Genomic DNA, 16929 nt, shown 5'->3' with positions numbered 1-16929 from the left:
GGCTGCCAGAGACCCCAGAGGTCTCATTCAGGGGTGCGCCTCAGTTAGTAAGACCACAGTAGAGAGAAGTGAGCATACAACAAGAAAAGAAAGCCCGTTGCTTCTGACAGGTATGTTTCATTCTTCAGAAAAACATGTATAATTTTTTTGTCTTTTCACTTTTCAGTGTATAACAATAATGAAAAATAAAATCATGTTATCATTCACAAATTTCAGATGACAATGATTTGTTAAAATGTTATCAGTGACAAGATACATTCAAGACTTTGTGTTTGTATGGAAATCCAGCTGAATGTTTTGTGCATCTAAGGCAAAGACCCTCTGTATCCCTGGGTCGAGCTTTTTGACCTCAGGGTTTAACCAGCTGTGTTTCTGGGCTCTCAACTGGAGTCCAGTGACAGCCAAAGAGACTAGTGAACTAAATCGAGTCCATTCTGAATGCAATCCAACTTAAAATAGGTCACAAACACACAAAAGATTTAAGAAGTGCACTCAAAAATCATTTGCCAGAGAAAAAGCCAACAATACAAATATTTGTTACCACAAAATACAGGAGGATTTCCTTTCTGCCCATCGATCTAGTAGATGTTTCTATGTTTTATAAGGTAATTGATAACTTTGTCCTGCTGGGGGCACTATGTAAATTGTCAGGGGATCACCAAATTCATTAGGATTCATCTTATAGAGATCATGAATGTCTATACAAAACTTCATTGCAAACCATCCAATAGTGTTTTTAAATGTTTCGGGCTGGTAGACTGAACATCAAACATCAGGCAGTCTGAAGACACTAACATATTCAAAAGCATGAAATGGTAGAAGATAGGTCCCAGCAAATATTTGATTAAAGTTTTCTTTTCAACAGTATTTACTGCTCATGGAGAGATTGTCCAAAGTCAGTCAAGCCACACGACAGACTCCAGTAAAGCAGATGGAGGCGAATGATGAGAAACTACAGGTGAAGCATGAAGCCAAAGGTGAAGGTAAATTAGCATTGAACTGTCATGTCTGGTCATGTCAGCTAATGAATTCTACTCTATCATCACTGGTCTAGTGTGTATATCAGAGGACGGAGCAACAGAACACAACTGAGATTGTACTGTTCAAGTCTATAGGTCTGTAACACGTCCAGTCCTGCCCCACAGCATTAATGAATCAAAACGCACTGACAGGAGAAGCTCTGGGCAGGAGGAACACCTGGGAGCCCAGTGTTTACTACACACTGGGAATGGAGTCCTTTTACTTTGCTGGTCATTACATAACGATCCACGAGTCTATGGACACTTATGGTGCCCTGACCTGGCCTGGGGTATGTCCTACCATGATGGCGTCTTACTGTACTTTTGCTGGCTTTGTTGTTGCAGGTGTAATAAAGAGAATTTGTTCTGCAGGCAATAGCTTTGTGCCAGTTCTTGGAGAATAACCAGCAACAAGTGAACCTGAGGGACAACGCTGTGCTGGAGATCGGAGCTGGGACTGGTTTACTCTGCATAGTGGCAAGCCTGCTTGGTAAGTCTAATAATGAAACCCACTTACACTTTACACAGTATGTACTTTATGTATGAAACAATAAGAATTTCACAAGGCATAACTCAAAACAGCCTGAATCTAATTTTTTTTACATGCAGATGCCAACAATAAGACAGTTGTTCTAAAAATTTGTAATAAAAAAACTATTAATCCTGATATTTTACATAAGATGGTATTTTTTATTTCTTTCGTTCTATACGTTCTTTCTTTCATTCTTTCTGTTGGCTGATTTACAAAGGGTGCATAAATATGCAGTGAATGTGGATACTTGCTGATCTTTCATGCAAAACAGACGTTTCAGTCTGGTGGTGGAAGCAAATGAACCGTCCGACGGTCAATAAAAACACTGAGATTAATTGTTTGAGGACCATGACAAACCTCCCACCACAAATTTCTTGCATTGCAAGTTGAACAAAGTGACTATTGGACTGACAGTGTCATCCTTTGCTCCCCCTATAAAGCCTGCAGTGGAAACATACTGCAAGTGTCAATACATTGCACATCAAACAAAACATCAATTCTCCAGAACTGTTTCCACTGTTTTCTGTGCAAGTAGACAAAACCCATTAATTTACAACCACTGAGCCGCAACCACATCAACATAAACATTACTGACTTTAAACTCTGGCCTACATGTCTATTCTGCTCCTACATAAGCCTCTGGTTCTGCCGAAGAGACCAAGGACCACACAGCACTGATGATATACTCAAAGCAGAATTAATAGAAATTTTACCAACAAATTCATGACTTGCATCCACTCACATATATCCTACCTTAGGACAAATAACACACAATATAATCACACTTCTGAAAAGACACATAAGTACAAAAAAATGCACACCAATAATAACACAATCATTTAAAATACTGTATGTGCATTTAATTCAGCAGGGCAAAGATGGCTTTGTTTTATTATCCACAAATACAAGTGTATGTTTTATATGATCTCACATTACTTTCTTTTCTGATGATTCATAATGAAAGACGCTCAGTATAAATACGTAATTTAATTCATACAAAATAAGTAGATGTAGTCTTTTCAGAGTTTCTATCTAAAGACGTTCTAGATGTACTTCAGATGTCTGCTTTTTCCATGCTCTTTTCCAGGGGCTTGGGTGACGGCCACTGACCTGCCAGACATCTTGCCTAACCTGACCTTTAACCTTCTGCGAAACACCAAGGGCCGCTGCCGCTACACCCCTCAGGTTACTGCCCTCACCTGGGGTCAAGACCTGGAACGAGACTTTCCCTGCTCGTCCTACCACTACGACTACGTGCTCGCGGCTGATGTGGTCTATCACCACGACTCCCTTGACAAACTGCTGGAAACGATGCGTCACTTTTGCCGACCGGGAAGTCAAACCACGCTGCTGTGGGCCAATAAGATCCGGTTCCAGTCAGACCTGAAGTTCACAGAGAGCTTTGAGAGCAGTTTCAACACCACGCTGCTCACTGAGCTCCCACAGGAGGAGGTGCGGATATACAAGGCCACTGCAAAGCAGTGACTGAGGGGGAGTTTTCTAAAAAGTTCAAAGTGTTGTGTTGACTGATCATAAAAGAAAACAGGAAATTCCATTTTCCTCTCACTGATTGAAGTCAGTCTATAGAAAAATCTGGTTTTAATCTATTTACATGACAGTCTGGGCATCACTTTAAAAGGTGTCAAGTACAAAGCAAAAATTAAGTTCCTGATTAAAACTACCATGTCAGTAAGCTGTTTATTTACCAGTATTTCTTCAGACATTTGCTGTTTCATTTTTTGTTGTTCACAAATTTTTGATTTGCTGTGGAAATTTCTCCTATAGTCAAATGTGTGTCATGACAACTGTCATACATATATTTCAAAGGTGCATTTGGTTATAAGTGCAGAAAGTGAGTTATTAACAATAATATTAAGAAAATTCTGTAAAACTTTATATTTCTGGTGTCTTGAAAACCATTTAATATGCCTGCAAAGAAGTAAAAGCTAAGAAAACAAAAGCATTTTGCATTAAATAGCATATATATATGTTCAACATGTGACTGTCACCACCACAGGTTTGACATAACTAACTAACCCAGGGTATAAATGTGACTTTAATTTTACACATGAGCACACAGAGAAAGTGAAGGGGGAAAGGAAAGCTAAGGTTAATAGAATGTAATGGAGCAACATTAGGGACAACTGAGGATAATGAGGATACAGAGAATTTTCACTTTTCAGTGCTAGATCTGTGGTTGAGTCCATTCTGCCTCCATTTAGAGTCGCAAACTGTTTTAGTTTTGGATTCAAAAGTTCAGCCGTGACTTGCGTCTGTCCAGAGTGTTTGAATCTTCATGCCAGATAAGAAGTGAAACTCTATACACTGTATAACTGATGTTTTCTCAAGTTATTTCAGTGACTATGATATGCAGCAGGTTGATGACTTTGGCTGCTCTAATATTGACTCCCTGCGGAGGTCATTAGGGATAGTGCCTTCAGGACCCCAAACGTTAAGCTCTCCATAAATGCCCATCTCGATCATCTCCTCTTGCCAAGGAATAGGGATGTTGCCTGAAGCAAACTCATCAAAAAAGGTCTTATCAGGATCCTCCAAGGCCACCCCCTTCACTGAGGAGAAAGCTCCAACATCATCCAGATTTTTAGCATACACCACTTTGGGATCAGGGACAAAAGGAGGAGGTAGAATACCTGAAGAAGTGAGATATGGGAATTAAAAATAACACCACATTGCATTAAAAATATTTCCAGGGTCTAATGAGATTTGAAGTAAGATTTATTTTGCACAAGGCACTGAATCACTGCAATGTTTTACATTCCAGAAGTTATAAATGACCCTGAACTATACTGACAAAAACAATGGCACCTGCATTCAGTTTCCTCCAGTTGACGTCACTGAAAAATGGGTGTGCTCTGATTTCATCACAGCATCCGTCCTTAAAACCCATCCTCTGATCAACCTGTTTGGCCAGCAGCCCCTCGCAGAGCGACTTTGTATGTTCACTGAAGCCGTCTGGATAGACCACCTCCCATGTCAGCACACGCTCTTTCATCTCCTCACGTTCAACCTGACGTGGAGATAAATACTGTTATAGTTATTTCACACCGTTAGCCAAATACATCTCAATGGGTTCAATAAAACATAACTAACCTTCTCCCCCCTGTTCCTGAATGGGTTCTTAGCAGCCATGAACTCAAACAACGTCACCCCCAGAGTGTAATAGTCGACCGACATGTCGTACTTTTCTCCTTTGAGCATCTCTGGAGACATGTACCCTACAAGAAACAAAGAAAAGCCCTGTTACAGTATAAATACTCACAAATACTTACTAACAGCTGGGCAGTTACAGATGAGACCCACCAGGTGTTCCAGCATAGCCTTTGGTCATTGTTTTGCCTTCTTTTAGCTCCACAGCGAGACCCAGGTCAGATATCCGCACATTCCCTGCTCAACAACATAACATTTTAGATTTCAATTACCTATTAGCTACACATAGATATTTGCATTTGGTCAGATGTTCAACAAAAATGTATCACCGTCATTGTCTAGCAGAACATTTTCTGGTTTCAGGTCCCTATAAATGATTCTTCTCTGGTGGAGGTGCTCTAAGCCCTGAATGATCTGAGCAATGTAATAACAGGCTCTGGGTTCGTCAAACCCCGGGTTGTTTTCATCCACCAGGTAGATATGGTACCTGTAGAGGAGACAGAACAGGTAAGCCTTGGCAGTGTTGTGTAAAAAAAAGGTATGCATTCTGAATACAGTATATATATTTACATACTGCAATCTTGTGTTAGCTGTTGCACACGTAAACATTAGAAATGAAATCTCAGAAATATCTACGATATTGTGACTTAAAGTGACTGGTGCTTTTCAAGGAACAGCTCAGGCTTATTCATGCCATCAAAATGAATCTCTACTATGTTCTCTGTTGAGAATAAAAACACAAACGCTTGAACAAAACCTGCTCTGTCGAAATATACACAGCACAGCAGTTCAGTCGTTTTATATTTCTAAGATTATGTTTGAGCTCAGAAACATGAGAGTTTTCAAGCATGTGAAGTTACTTGAGATCGCCTCCATTCATGATGGTCATAACCAGACAAAGTTCATCCTTTGTCTGGAAGGCGTACGCCAACGACACAATGAAGCGACTGTGAACCTTTTCAAGAATCTTCTTCTCCACCATTGCCCCCTACAGGAAAAAATGAGGAGAAAAAGTTTTGGAGAAAAACAGTTTGATTTAAAAAAAAAAAAAAGAAGTAGAACAACAGGCACATTTCTCCTATTGGGGTAAAGAACTCAAAAGTGCATTATGTGATGATGTCTGTGATATTTCAGAAACAGGTCAGAGTACTTTTTCAAAGAACGACATCAGCTCAGTCAGTGTCAAGGGCAAGATACAACTGTGCCAAGGAGTCCAATTCAGACGAGCTTTTCACTAAAGCTTCCAGTAATCACTCTATCCCTGTCTCAGTGTTTAATGCTGGAGGCTAAAGCCAAACAAGACAAGAGGCAGGAACAAAGACGATTAGCACCTTCACATCCCGCTCAGTGCAGGGCACTTTCTCTGGAACATAAAGCCAGTGAAACACCTGTGTTAATCAAATCACTGCATGGTAGAAGATCACTTAAAGTGCCTTCTGATTCCCTTAAATCTTAGTAAGCAAAGACCACAACACTGAGATCGTATTGTGGTGCATTGTGTAAATGGAGGTTGTCTTACATATTCTAAACATTAAATTTACATGTTGAAATCTACTTTCCATAAATGTATTACTAATTTCCTGGCATCGTAGATAATTTAAGCAGACTAAAGGCACCAATGTGTCAGACAATGAAAAATATTGCAATTCAAATAATAAAAGCTGTCGCATATGTTTGATTTTGGTCCTGACTAGCTGTCTGTGAAACATGTTTAGGTACAGTTGATAAAAACACAATTAATGCAGTTTCCCTTTTAAACCTACATCACGATTAGAACTGAAGGGCTGATAAAACTATGTTGCCCTAATTCAGAAGACTAACACCATGGTAAGTAAGGGAGAATAAGAACCACATTTTTCTTCTTACCTCATAGCCTTTTCTTTTCTTTAACCTCTTCTTGTTGAGTTTCTTACAGGCATAAAGTTTCCCTGTAGCTTTCATCTGACAGGCTGACACCTCTCCAAACCCCCCTTTCCCCAGTACACGGAAGTCTAGGAACCAGTCTGCATCCATGGGCTGCATCTCAAGCCACTTCCACTGCAGGAATCTTTTCAGGTACATGCTCTCCAAGAAGAAAGTGTATGGAGCCTCCTTTAGATAGCCCAATGTTGCAGTCAGTGCTGCAGCGAACAAATCATCACCTGCAGCCTGCTGGTTTTCCTTCACCTTAGCCATGATATCCTCAGACAGGAACGGGCAGTAGTTTTTGGCAGAGGGGTCCATGTAACGTTGGACGATCTTTGAGGCCTTCTTTGCCCTTTCAGAGTCCTCTGCAAGGTCATAGCCCTCAATATCTTTCCACAATTGGCAAGCACCATGATACTCTTTATTTTCATTCAGGAATTCCCTAAAGAGTCGTTTGCCGATAGGCTGCTTAACGCAGACTGACTCAAAATCCAAATCCAGGGTGTCTCTTAGGCCCTCGCACACAGTGATGTGGGGCAGTTTGAGGCGAGAATGGTACTTCTTATCCCGAGCAGCTGCTGGATTAGAGCCATCAATGCTGCCACGGGCATTGATGTAAGCAGAATTTGCTACCACAGTGGTCAATCCTCCAATATCCATGTTGAGTCTAGGCGACTATTAAGCAATGCAAAGAAGAGACATTGCAAAGTGAAAACAAAGACAGCAGATAAGAGCTGCTAACTAGGGGCAAGGCAGTAAAAGGTTGAAGCAACAGGAGACAGATCACAGGAGAGAAGCAAAGCGAGCCATGAGAGACTCTTGTGACTGATGTCTGAACTAGATTCCAGCACACTTTGTGCACTGTGTTACTCACAGACACACAACCCCACACCTGAGTCAACACCTTTCACTAATCCACTAACACCTTAATACCCCAGACAAAGAGTGTGAGCACAGGCTGCGAGAGGACAGCACAGGCAGCATATGCAACAGGGGTTTCACCAGTCAATCAGCTGGCAAATCACAACTGCCAAAGCATTGTGGCATTTATATAGAGTAATCGTGTAGTTAACATTCGGAAAGGTGATCAAGCTCGAAGTTAATTGGAATGGCCACAGATAAACACAATACACAGGAATTGTTTTATTTCAAGAATGATATGGTCATTGTTTATAATTTATAAAATATTACATCTATAAAATGCACTGTTGGAGCATGCAAGTGTAAAATATTAAAGTATAACTACCTAAAAAAAATACTCTTGGGGAATAGTATGGACTGAGGAAATAGTGACCAAGAGCACTTTTAATTATATAATATTGGCATGTCAGTATTGTTTTAACGGTTTAGCACCTTATTCTTCTACTGCTATCAGCTTAACAACGGAGACAGTAAAAAAGTCAATGCGGCAGAATGAGATAACATCTTTTATTATTCCACAAATTCTTCTTCCTTGTTGAAACCTGGGACCTAAATTACCCACAATACAACTCAACTGCCAAAACTCACAGACTTGGGTGTTTTAGGTTAGCAAGGGCTAGTATGTCAGGCTTCCAGCCTCAGAGCTGACTGTACTGAACTAAGAAGTTCATTCCATACCCAGATTTTTTTAGAGCCACAAAAAACTTTCTACATTTTTCTAATATATGCAAAACACACAGTTTACCTGGTGTGTAAAACTGCTCGACTTCCCTTTAAGATTTATTAAGAAAACGTGACTATTACTGAAAGGTGTAAGAGACTTATAGGAAAAAACAGCTTAAAGGACACACGCTGCCCTGTTCTAGTGCTTCATTAACAAAGCCCACAACAAAGCCAGACACTGAAAATAAAAACTTTCAAATTATCCGGTGCCTGCAGCATGTGCTTCATTTTGACCCTCATCAGTTCTCCATGTCAAAAACATGTGGCCAGAACTCATTGAAAATAGAGCCCAGTCTCAATATCAACAGCTGCTAACAGCAGACATGAACCTATGGTAGAATCATATCAGGATCTATGGCATGTGACTAACGAAGCATATAATCAATTGTTCTCACCTCACAGCCAACCCTCTTGAGTTTGTAGCATGTAGTTTCCCTGACAAGCAGACACCTCCCCAAACCCACCATGCCTCCGTGGGCTTCTTTTCGCAGAAGTCACACTGTCACAGCCTCTTAAAAACTGAGCTTTCCTACACTGATATTTTCATAGGCCACTTTATAAGGAATACAGCTGTTTCACCAATTTACAAGAAGCACAGGTCTTATAATAAATTATAATAAAATAATTTTAATTTAAGGCATTTCTGTCTGCTTGTTGCTCAAATTATTGTATGTCAATGTTTCTGCAGTTGTGAAAAATAAGTTTTTGTTGCAGTAATCACTTTGTATAAATTATAGATGCAAATGTATTAAAACAATCTATATTTAATTTGCAAACTTATATTAGATTACAGAAAAGGTATTTGGAAGAGTCAGTACATGTGTTGCTCAGTTTTAAAAGGGAGATCTTTTTAGGGTACATCAAGACCTATACAACCACATATTGTTACATCAATAATTTTTGAAAGTCTAACCACTGGCCTCTAAAGGATGCTATAAGCTACAATCGTTGTAGGATTCATATACGTAATTAACAAACAAAGCTTATTTAACCTATCAGGAGCCTGGGTTATGAAAGTCTTTACCTTGCTGGTGCCATTATTCTGTAAACACTATCAAGGCGTTAACAGGGAGGTGGAGAAATCCTCAACTCCAGGAATACAAAAAAACAAAACAAAACAAAAAAAAAACTAAACTAGCAACGAGATCAGGAAAGCAGCTGCCTACAGAACAGAAGGAAGCCAGCCAACACAATGGGAGATTTGAAACCATTTCAAATTATTGCCCAGAACACAAAACAAAAAAGATCAACACATCTTATGGAGCCCCATTCTGGGATGCCATGACATTTGTATCAGGCCATTCAGAATTTACGGAGTTGCACCAACGGGGTATGTTACGCAGACACTTTGGCCATCTTGGAACATTTTGATCATCATCTTGTCTGCCATTTGTCATTGCAAAATAACTGGAATAACTATTCAAACAAGCACATTATACATTCTCCAACAGCAGTAGGTTTTACAGGTTATTTTTAGTGGGATGGCTTATTGAGAAGTGGATTAGACATACAAAGACTTCACCGTGGTGGCCGGGCCACAGACCACAGTTCCCTTGTACAACACCTCCCCTAGAGCTGTGGTGCAGGTGCATGTGATTCAGGAGCACAAAAAAAGGTGGGTGCCATATACACCTCTGTTCTTTCAATATTCATCTACACCCCTGAGTAAGCCAGAGAGAAATACAGGCATGGGGAACAGAGGAAGAAGTTAAAGAAACACACACATTTAGGGGACTAAATTCCCATGGTGAAGGTGGTTTGAAGGACTGTGCTTGTTGGAGCGGCAAGGCGGATGCAGGTTAGTCTTCATCGTCATTCTCATCATACTCGTCCTCGTCATCTTCGTCCCCCATGTAGGACACTGGAGTCTCCACACGAGATCCGCTGTAGTGAGAGTCATTCGAGCTGGATGCCATGGTGCCATCAGTGCAACCATCACTGCAAGGAGAGGGCAATGACTATTCAGTTACAAAAGACGTTCATGATGGATGATGTAACAGAGCAGGAGAGTAAACATAACATCTACTTTCTCTCATACTGGATGATTAAATTGTAACAAAATCCTCTGACCTGTTTGCAGGGTAACGAGCTCCATTAGCAGAGGATCCTCCAGTGATGTAGACATTACTGATAGGACCCTTTGCCATCTCTGAGAAAAAGAAAACATAAAAGAAATGCCTGAGTTGGCACCTTCTGCTGGAGCCATGCCGCTGTTAGTGCAAACAAATCACACTACAGTGCAACTTCTCTCTCACCATTTTCCATCTTCTCAGCACTGATATGCCACAAGTAGCTTGTACAAAAAACAAACACTAAATGAGCTCTACATACATCAGGAGCTTTAGCACTGACCTATAACATAGGGCTCTAGAGCTTTGGGTACCAGACTCCGTGCAACCTTCAGGTCCTCTGGAGAGCACTTCCCCACCTCCAAACCACAGGCCATGCCCATACGTTTCAGCACTTCAATGTCATCATGGATCTCAAACATGCTGTCAAAATTGAACAAGTACTCAAACCTGCGGATGAGCAAGAGGAACACAAGAAATCAAAAGGGTGAATTATGATATTTTTAAAACAAACAAATAAATGAACAAATAAATTTTAAAAAAGTTTGCATTGACAAATTTTCTTCAACTAATCCAGAATGCCAATAAGCAAAATCCTTAAATTCAGATCTGGTTAAAGGGGTAAACATAATGACAATCTTCATCATTGCACTGTTCTAATAGTTGAAACCCTTGAGTTAACTTTAAACTTTTACAAATTAAGAGTGCTGAAAATGAAGACTACTTGTCATTAGAGATGCTGCAGTCGATGACAGTTTTCTTGCTGGTGTTAACAATAATAAAGGGAAGGTGGATGATGGAGTTGGGAGGTGGAGGTCTGTTCGCCTGCTGCTCTGACTGTCTGTTCCTCTGAACCAGATTCTTAAAAGCTATTTGCTGTAAGACAAGAATAAAGAAAGATGAGAAATTTCCAAAGAGCCTTCAGTTGAATTTAACAGCAAATTATATACTTCAAAAGCAAAACATTTCAGCTACATTTAGCCACTGCACTTATGTATCCAGCTGTTTGCCAAACAGATTTAATGTATATTATTGAACTTTGTTGCATATTCGTTAAACACCCTGGCAAATGATACAGGTGCACTTAAAAGTCCCATGAAATGAAAGGGAGAGGTTTTATAAACCTCACACATATTCTATAAACATGTAAACAAACAACCCAGCTTTTGTGGACATCACATGATAGCTCAATACCTGCTGTGGCTTGATGCGTAGCTATAAAGGGTACATGTGTAAACTTCCACAAATGCAGTACGAGTACAGGCACTAATTTCATTCCCACCTGCAGTATGAGCTCCTGAAGCTGTGATTGTTTCTGCTTAATCCTCTCCAGCCGCCTTTGCCTTTCCACCTACAATAAACACAAAAGAAAAATGATTAAGACTGATAACACAGGGTATTAGTGGACAGGCAACACCGACTAATAAGAATGTCTTCAGTGTTTCTACCTCTAGGTTTTGGCACTCCTGTGCTGAGTTGGTGGGCAAGCCAATCCACTTGATTTCTTTTTTCTCTTTAGAGATAATGTTCATGGCCATGAGCACATTTAGCGCATCATACACACGCCGCCGAATGTTCTTCTGGTCATACACATGCTAAAAAGAAAACAGGATTCAAAACAATAAAAAAATCTCTAATGTGTTAAAACTATATAAGGCCCTTTCCCAAAGATGTCTGTATCACCGAGGTTAACATCATTCTGACAAAATGTCATGCAGCTGCAGCACTCACTGAGTCATTGGGTGACATGTGGTTATCTGAAGAGCTGAATTCTGCAACCAGTTCATCTGCAACTTCATTGTAGGTGGTTACTCCTTTCTTCTGCACCTTCTCACACACTTTCATGGAGAAGTGTCTTAAGCCCTTCCCATTCTTTTCCCCCTTTTTACCACGCTTTCTGTAGACAATCAGATCAAGACAACAGATTAAGTTACAAATGGTTAGTAAATCCAACTTTTTTCTTTCTTTCTTTGTATAAAATGATATCAGATTTAACACGTGACCAGACATAAAAACTTAAGCACCCCCTGAAAACGTACCCTGATGACCAAGGAGAAGCATCAGATGGTTGACTCTGAGTGAGGAACTGAGAACTTGGTGTATGTGGACTGTTTACCAAAATGGTATTTGATACTGTAGGCCTCTGTGGTGTTCCAATAACCTATAAAGGAGATAGGAAGAGACTTAATACTCAGCATTGGCAGAAATCTTGCAATGGTGTCAACAGAGAATGAGTTCTTCAGAACTCTGTATATTCAAATCTCAGTATATGATGAGGGTGTAGTCAACACAATCTGTACACTTAAAAAAAAAAAAAAAACTTGAAGGAAATTTTTATGAAAGCTATGTATTGGTCTCATGTTTAGATTATAAATGTCCTTCATCATCTAATCAGTTACTGGCCATGAACATGCCCAGTGATCAGTTACATTGCTTCAGTTTCTTTTGCATTTTCCAAATACTAAAATGAGGTAACTTGGAGATTGGTGATCAATTCCTTCACTAAAGTAATAAGCTGATTTCAGTTATGTATACATCCCATGTATATAATGGGATGTTCAGTGTAATCCTGCTGACTGTAGAGTTGATAGGCTTAGGATCAACTGCTTCCACCTACCGTCCGGTCACCTCAGTGATAATGGAGGGGCTTACACAACAGTAGGACACAGAAACATGCAAACAAGAACATCTAACTACAGATGGTTCTACAAGTCAGTGACAATCTTGAAAGCTGAACTAAGAGGTTATAAATTCACACAAATGTGGTTAAGAAATCACAAAAATCTGGCTTTGTAACAGAGGGTGACAGTCACTGACCATGTGGGGCACATTTTGCATGTGTGCAGTAACGTTCACATTGGATGGCCCAAGGGTTTTGGGTAGTAGCTGTTTGGTTACAGAGGCAGCTGTAGGCTGAACAGTAACCAAAGACAGGACACCTAATAAAAGACATGAGAAGATAAGTAATAAGTAGAGCTCCCTTGAAACTCCATTGCACCTTAACATCCAGCTACCAGCAAATGGGCCTGTACATGAAGAAGCATTTTCTTTGTATGAATGCCAATCAATTAAACTTGACTGTATGTACTGCAAAAAATATATATAAATATAGAGGTTGTGTATAGAGTCCTACCTTTGCTAGGGCTCAGATTCTGATCAATGAAAACCTTCAGCTCTCCATTTGTTTCAATCAGACCAGCCTGTGAAAGACAGGAACTTAATACAGCTTAATTATCACCACACTAAAGCTACGCTAGATAGCTCCAGCTAAACTAAAAATGTACAAAATGAAACATAGCTACAGTGTGCCTCCAAAGTGCCACACAAACTAAACTAAATGTCTTCCTATATAAAACGTTTACATATAGTTACTTACATCTTTAGCCATGATCCCAAAGGACCGGAGGAGTTGAGCTTCAGTGTAAAAAGAGAAATTTCTTCTGTTCTTCACTCTTCAGACACCTGAAACAGAAAGAGAAAAACACAGGTTATAGACATTCATTCATTTTCAATTTCACCAAAAACATTACATTCCTTACAATATGGGGCCAAACGTACTTTATATGCAATTACATTAAACTAGACATTATCAACTAAGGTCCAATTGAACTGCTTGCTACCAACCCACACTGCACAAAGCTACATCACTACTGTTAGCTTCAGTTACCAGGTATTCCTCTGCCAAGATCAAACGGGTAGAAACTAGATATTTTAAGACCATTCTCAACTGTATGAGCCTCTGAGATGTGTCCCTAAATGCACTGTGTATGAAAAACACCGCATTAAACCATCCCTGCATGCTCACAACTTTTACAACGCCAAGTGTGCACAAGGCCTACTTCAGAAACCGAGCATGTCCGGAGGAGAGGCATCATCGAACTTCTGCTACAGGTCATGCTAACATGCACACCTTAATCACACCGAAGCAAAAGTATTAACGTGTCTAAATTAAAGTACCACATGGTAACATGTATTACAGCAGCATACAGCAGTAACAGCACCCATATGCGACGACAGCAACAGCCTTTTGTTGAATGCAGCTAGCTAGCGTTAAGTGTTAACGTTAGCATCAGCTAGCTAGTTAGCTTATGCACGTTTTGAAAGGCTTCACCATAGGATTTAGCACTTATTGATTCCGTGCTGCATATTTCAGACAAAGCTGAGTATGGCTTAACATTTACGAAATGTGTGCGCATTTCGCACGGCGAGTGGGGTTAATATAGTGTTTGTGTGCACTTACGAGTGCACTGTCCTGTTTCTTCGACGGCTGTTGTTGTTGGCATTTGAGAATGGAGGAAGAGGAGGTCTAAATCCCGTCCAAACAGGAAACAAACTAAGTAATGTCGAAGCACTTTTCAACAAATTTATACTTAAATCCAGGGAGAACGTATGTTATTAGTGTCGTCGTGTTTATTTATTTCCCTTAAGTTTCTTATTTGCAGTGCGTCGACCCTGCTGGACGATTAGGGGAGCTGTATGAAAAGTGATCGCTCTCAATCAAATAAAGAAGCAGACATGAAGTTAACAGAGCAGAAACAAGATCTGTTTTATTCCTCATTTTTAGAGTTTAAACTCACACCCAAAATATCTCCCTCCTACTTCTTGAATGCCCATATTGCAGAAAATTAACACCAGCATTAAATGATTTATGTTTAGTTTAGTGTAACGTTAAATATTTGAGGACTTCATATTTATCACGTCCCTATCAGTTAACAACCTACATAATATCGGAAACGTTTATTCTTTATTATCTTAGAGTAACTATCTCAACAACTGCTCAAACTAAATATTTTAATATCGATCCTTCGATTACTAACTTTGGCTAAATTGAAGTTACTGGGGCAATTTGTACGTAACATGTTAATTTTCTTTTCTTTTCTATTTACTTATTGATAATTTAGGACATGAACCATCGTGGAATTAAAATAAAATCAATTAAAAAAACAAATCGACCCGAGTACGATTATATTCAGCCCGGACCGTTATTATACGTTCAGCTCGGCTATCGTTAGTTAGCTAGATACGAATTAGCAGCTTGTTAGAAAACGCATTAAAGTTTGGTGTTTAGTGTAACAGCACTAGTACTTCGCTAGTCAGAAATGCCTACTGTTTATTTTAGCGACGAGCTAACTCGCTATACCGGCTGGAGAAGCCCGAACCACCGGAGCTTTGTTAGCCGAGCTGCGCTAACGTTAGCTAGCAGCTAGCTAGCTAATCCACAGCTGTCATCGACAACATCGCTAGAATTAGCTGCAGTTTTACCATGGTTTGCTTTGTGCATGGTGGTAGCATATTCCCGAGGCATTTAAACTCGTCAATAATAAGACATATCTAATAATAAGTATTTTCTTTTACGGTGGCTCGATATGAATGCATCTTACCGGTGCACTTCACAAGTTAGCAAATTGTTTGCTAGCCGCGTCTAACCACTCGTTGCTAGCTTTGCTACAGCAGCGCGTCTCACAATCTGATCTTGGCGGTGTCTCGCTTTAGAGGGGTCTGATTGGACCGCAGCGATGATACGAAAGCAAAGCAATGAAAGTAGATCATGCCCACAGACTGCATCTCTTGGGGCTGATGGACACCAATGATGCATATACCGCCATCTGCAGTACAGGAGTATTATGACACACTCAGTGAAGCTCACGCTTTAGCAGGGGCTATTCTAGACCCTTATTAGGGGTGATTAAACAACACCTAGATTTAATCTCAGCACCCCTAGCAAATGATAAATATTGTTAACTAACCCAGAACCTATAATGTTAGTATTTTTTTTAAATCATGGCTAATACTTTATATGTATGACAGAATAAAAAAGTGTTTTTTACCCATTTCCACCACATCATAGTTTAATATAGGCAACCTCTTGAGATGTTTGAATTGCAGTCTGATGTCCAGTGTGAATTGCAGTCCATCTCCACTGGATTTGATATGGACAATGCACAAGAAGTTGTGAAAGATGAAAGGTAAAACAGAGGAAAAACCCACTATCCTCATAATGTATGTGTTTTTTTTGTGCAAGTAGTATAAGATAAGAGATAAAATAAGACGAACCTTTATATGTCCCACAGAGGGAACTTTTCACTATCACAGCAGCAAGTAAGGCACAAGATAAAAAAATAAGAGCAGAATAGAAAGTATCAATACAATTCAGCTTTATTTGTAAAGTGCCAAACCACAATAAAAATCATCTCAATGCACTTTACATAGAACCCCATCATCATATAACTCATATGTCTCATGTCCATTAACCAACCTTATCTGTATTTTTTATTTTTAAAACAATTTGGTCAGTTTTTCAAGCACAGTGTTAAATTCTTAGAGAAATAACAACTTACTCTTTTTCCCCATGATGAGCTGACATTAGTCTCTTATGATACTTGCAGAGTCTGTCAGAATCACATTGAATTTCTTAACAGTCAAACTTTCAAATCAGTATGTTCTAATTGTCAGGCCACATGTTGTCCGCTACATGTGCTTAATTGCATCAATAAACACTCTAAACTTGTCTCAGTAGTATAAGCTACAGTGTACAATAGTTTTATATACTCCTAGTTGGCTACTATTTAGAATTGATGTAGAGTCCATGAAC

The 16929-nt window shown here is 39.6% G+C and overlaps 3 protein-coding genes across 7 annotated transcripts; 1 reads left to right on the top strand and 2 right to left on the bottom strand.

Annotated features, from left to right (window-relative positions):
• Positions 1-3842, top strand: mettl21cb (methyltransferase 21C, AARS1 lysine b). 4 transcript variants are annotated; one of them, XM_026295839.1, is made up of 5 exons: positions 1-110; positions 866-983; positions 1146-1309; positions 1392-1509; positions 2639-3842. In XM_026295839.1, exons 2-5 carry the CDS (start codon positions 878-880, stop codon positions 3034-3036), a joined length of 786 nt encoding a protein of 261 aa, XP_026151624.1. In that variant the 5' UTR covers positions 1-110; positions 866-877; the 3' UTR covers positions 3037-3842. The 4 variants fall into 4 exon arrangements, with proteins under 4 accessions (XP_026151624.1, XP_026151625.1, XP_026151628.1 ...); XM_026295840.1 differs by having other exon boundaries at positions 64-110; positions 866-958; positions 1055-1309; XM_026295843.1 differs by lacking the exon at positions 1-110 and having other exon boundaries at positions 871-983; positions 1116-1309.
• Positions 3843-3912: 70 nt separating this feature from the next.
• On the bottom strand, positions 3913-7284 carry LOC113123482 (rhodopsin kinase GRK1-like). Its single transcript, XM_026295612.1, has 7 exons — positions 6586-7284; positions 5580-5707; positions 5049-5206; positions 4873-4956; positions 4663-4787; positions 4378-4579; positions 3913-4202 (listed from the first exon to the last, which is right to left on the bottom strand). The coding sequence occupies exons 1-7, from the start codon at positions 7282-7284 to the stop codon at positions 3913-3915; spliced, it is 1686 nt and encodes a 561-aa protein (XP_026151397.1).
• A 1728-nt stretch (positions 7285-9012) lies between these two features.
• Positions 9013-15850, bottom strand: LOC113123882 (transcription factor Dp-1). 2 transcript variants are annotated; one of them, XM_026296241.1, is made up of 12 exons: positions 15719-15850; positions 13714-13799; positions 13471-13537; positions 13155-13276; positions 12377-12498; positions 12069-12234; positions 11786-11932; positions 11620-11688; positions 11062-11213; positions 10621-10787; positions 10339-10417; positions 9013-10206 (listed from the first exon to the last, which is right to left on the bottom strand). In XM_026296241.1, exons 2-12 carry the CDS (start codon positions 13723-13725, stop codon positions 10068-10070), a joined length of 1242 nt encoding a protein of 413 aa, XP_026152026.1. In that variant the 5' UTR covers positions 13726-13799; positions 15719-15850; the 3' UTR covers positions 9013-10067. The 2 variants fall into 2 exon arrangements, with proteins under 2 accessions (XP_026152026.1, XP_026152025.1); XM_026296240.2 differs by lacking the exon at positions 15719-15850 and adding an exon at positions 14578-15095 and having other exon boundaries at positions 10068-10206.
• Positions 15851-16929: the final 1079 nt, after the last annotated feature.

This window comes from Mastacembelus armatus, chromosome 21, assembly GCF_900324485.2.
Source record: "Mastacembelus armatus chromosome 21, fMasArm1.2, whole genome shotgun sequence".
Taxonomy (NCBI): Eukaryota; Metazoa; Chordata; class Actinopteri; order Synbranchiformes; family Mastacembelidae; genus Mastacembelus; species Mastacembelus armatus.
This window is presented reverse-complemented; position numbering and strand designations above follow the sequence as displayed.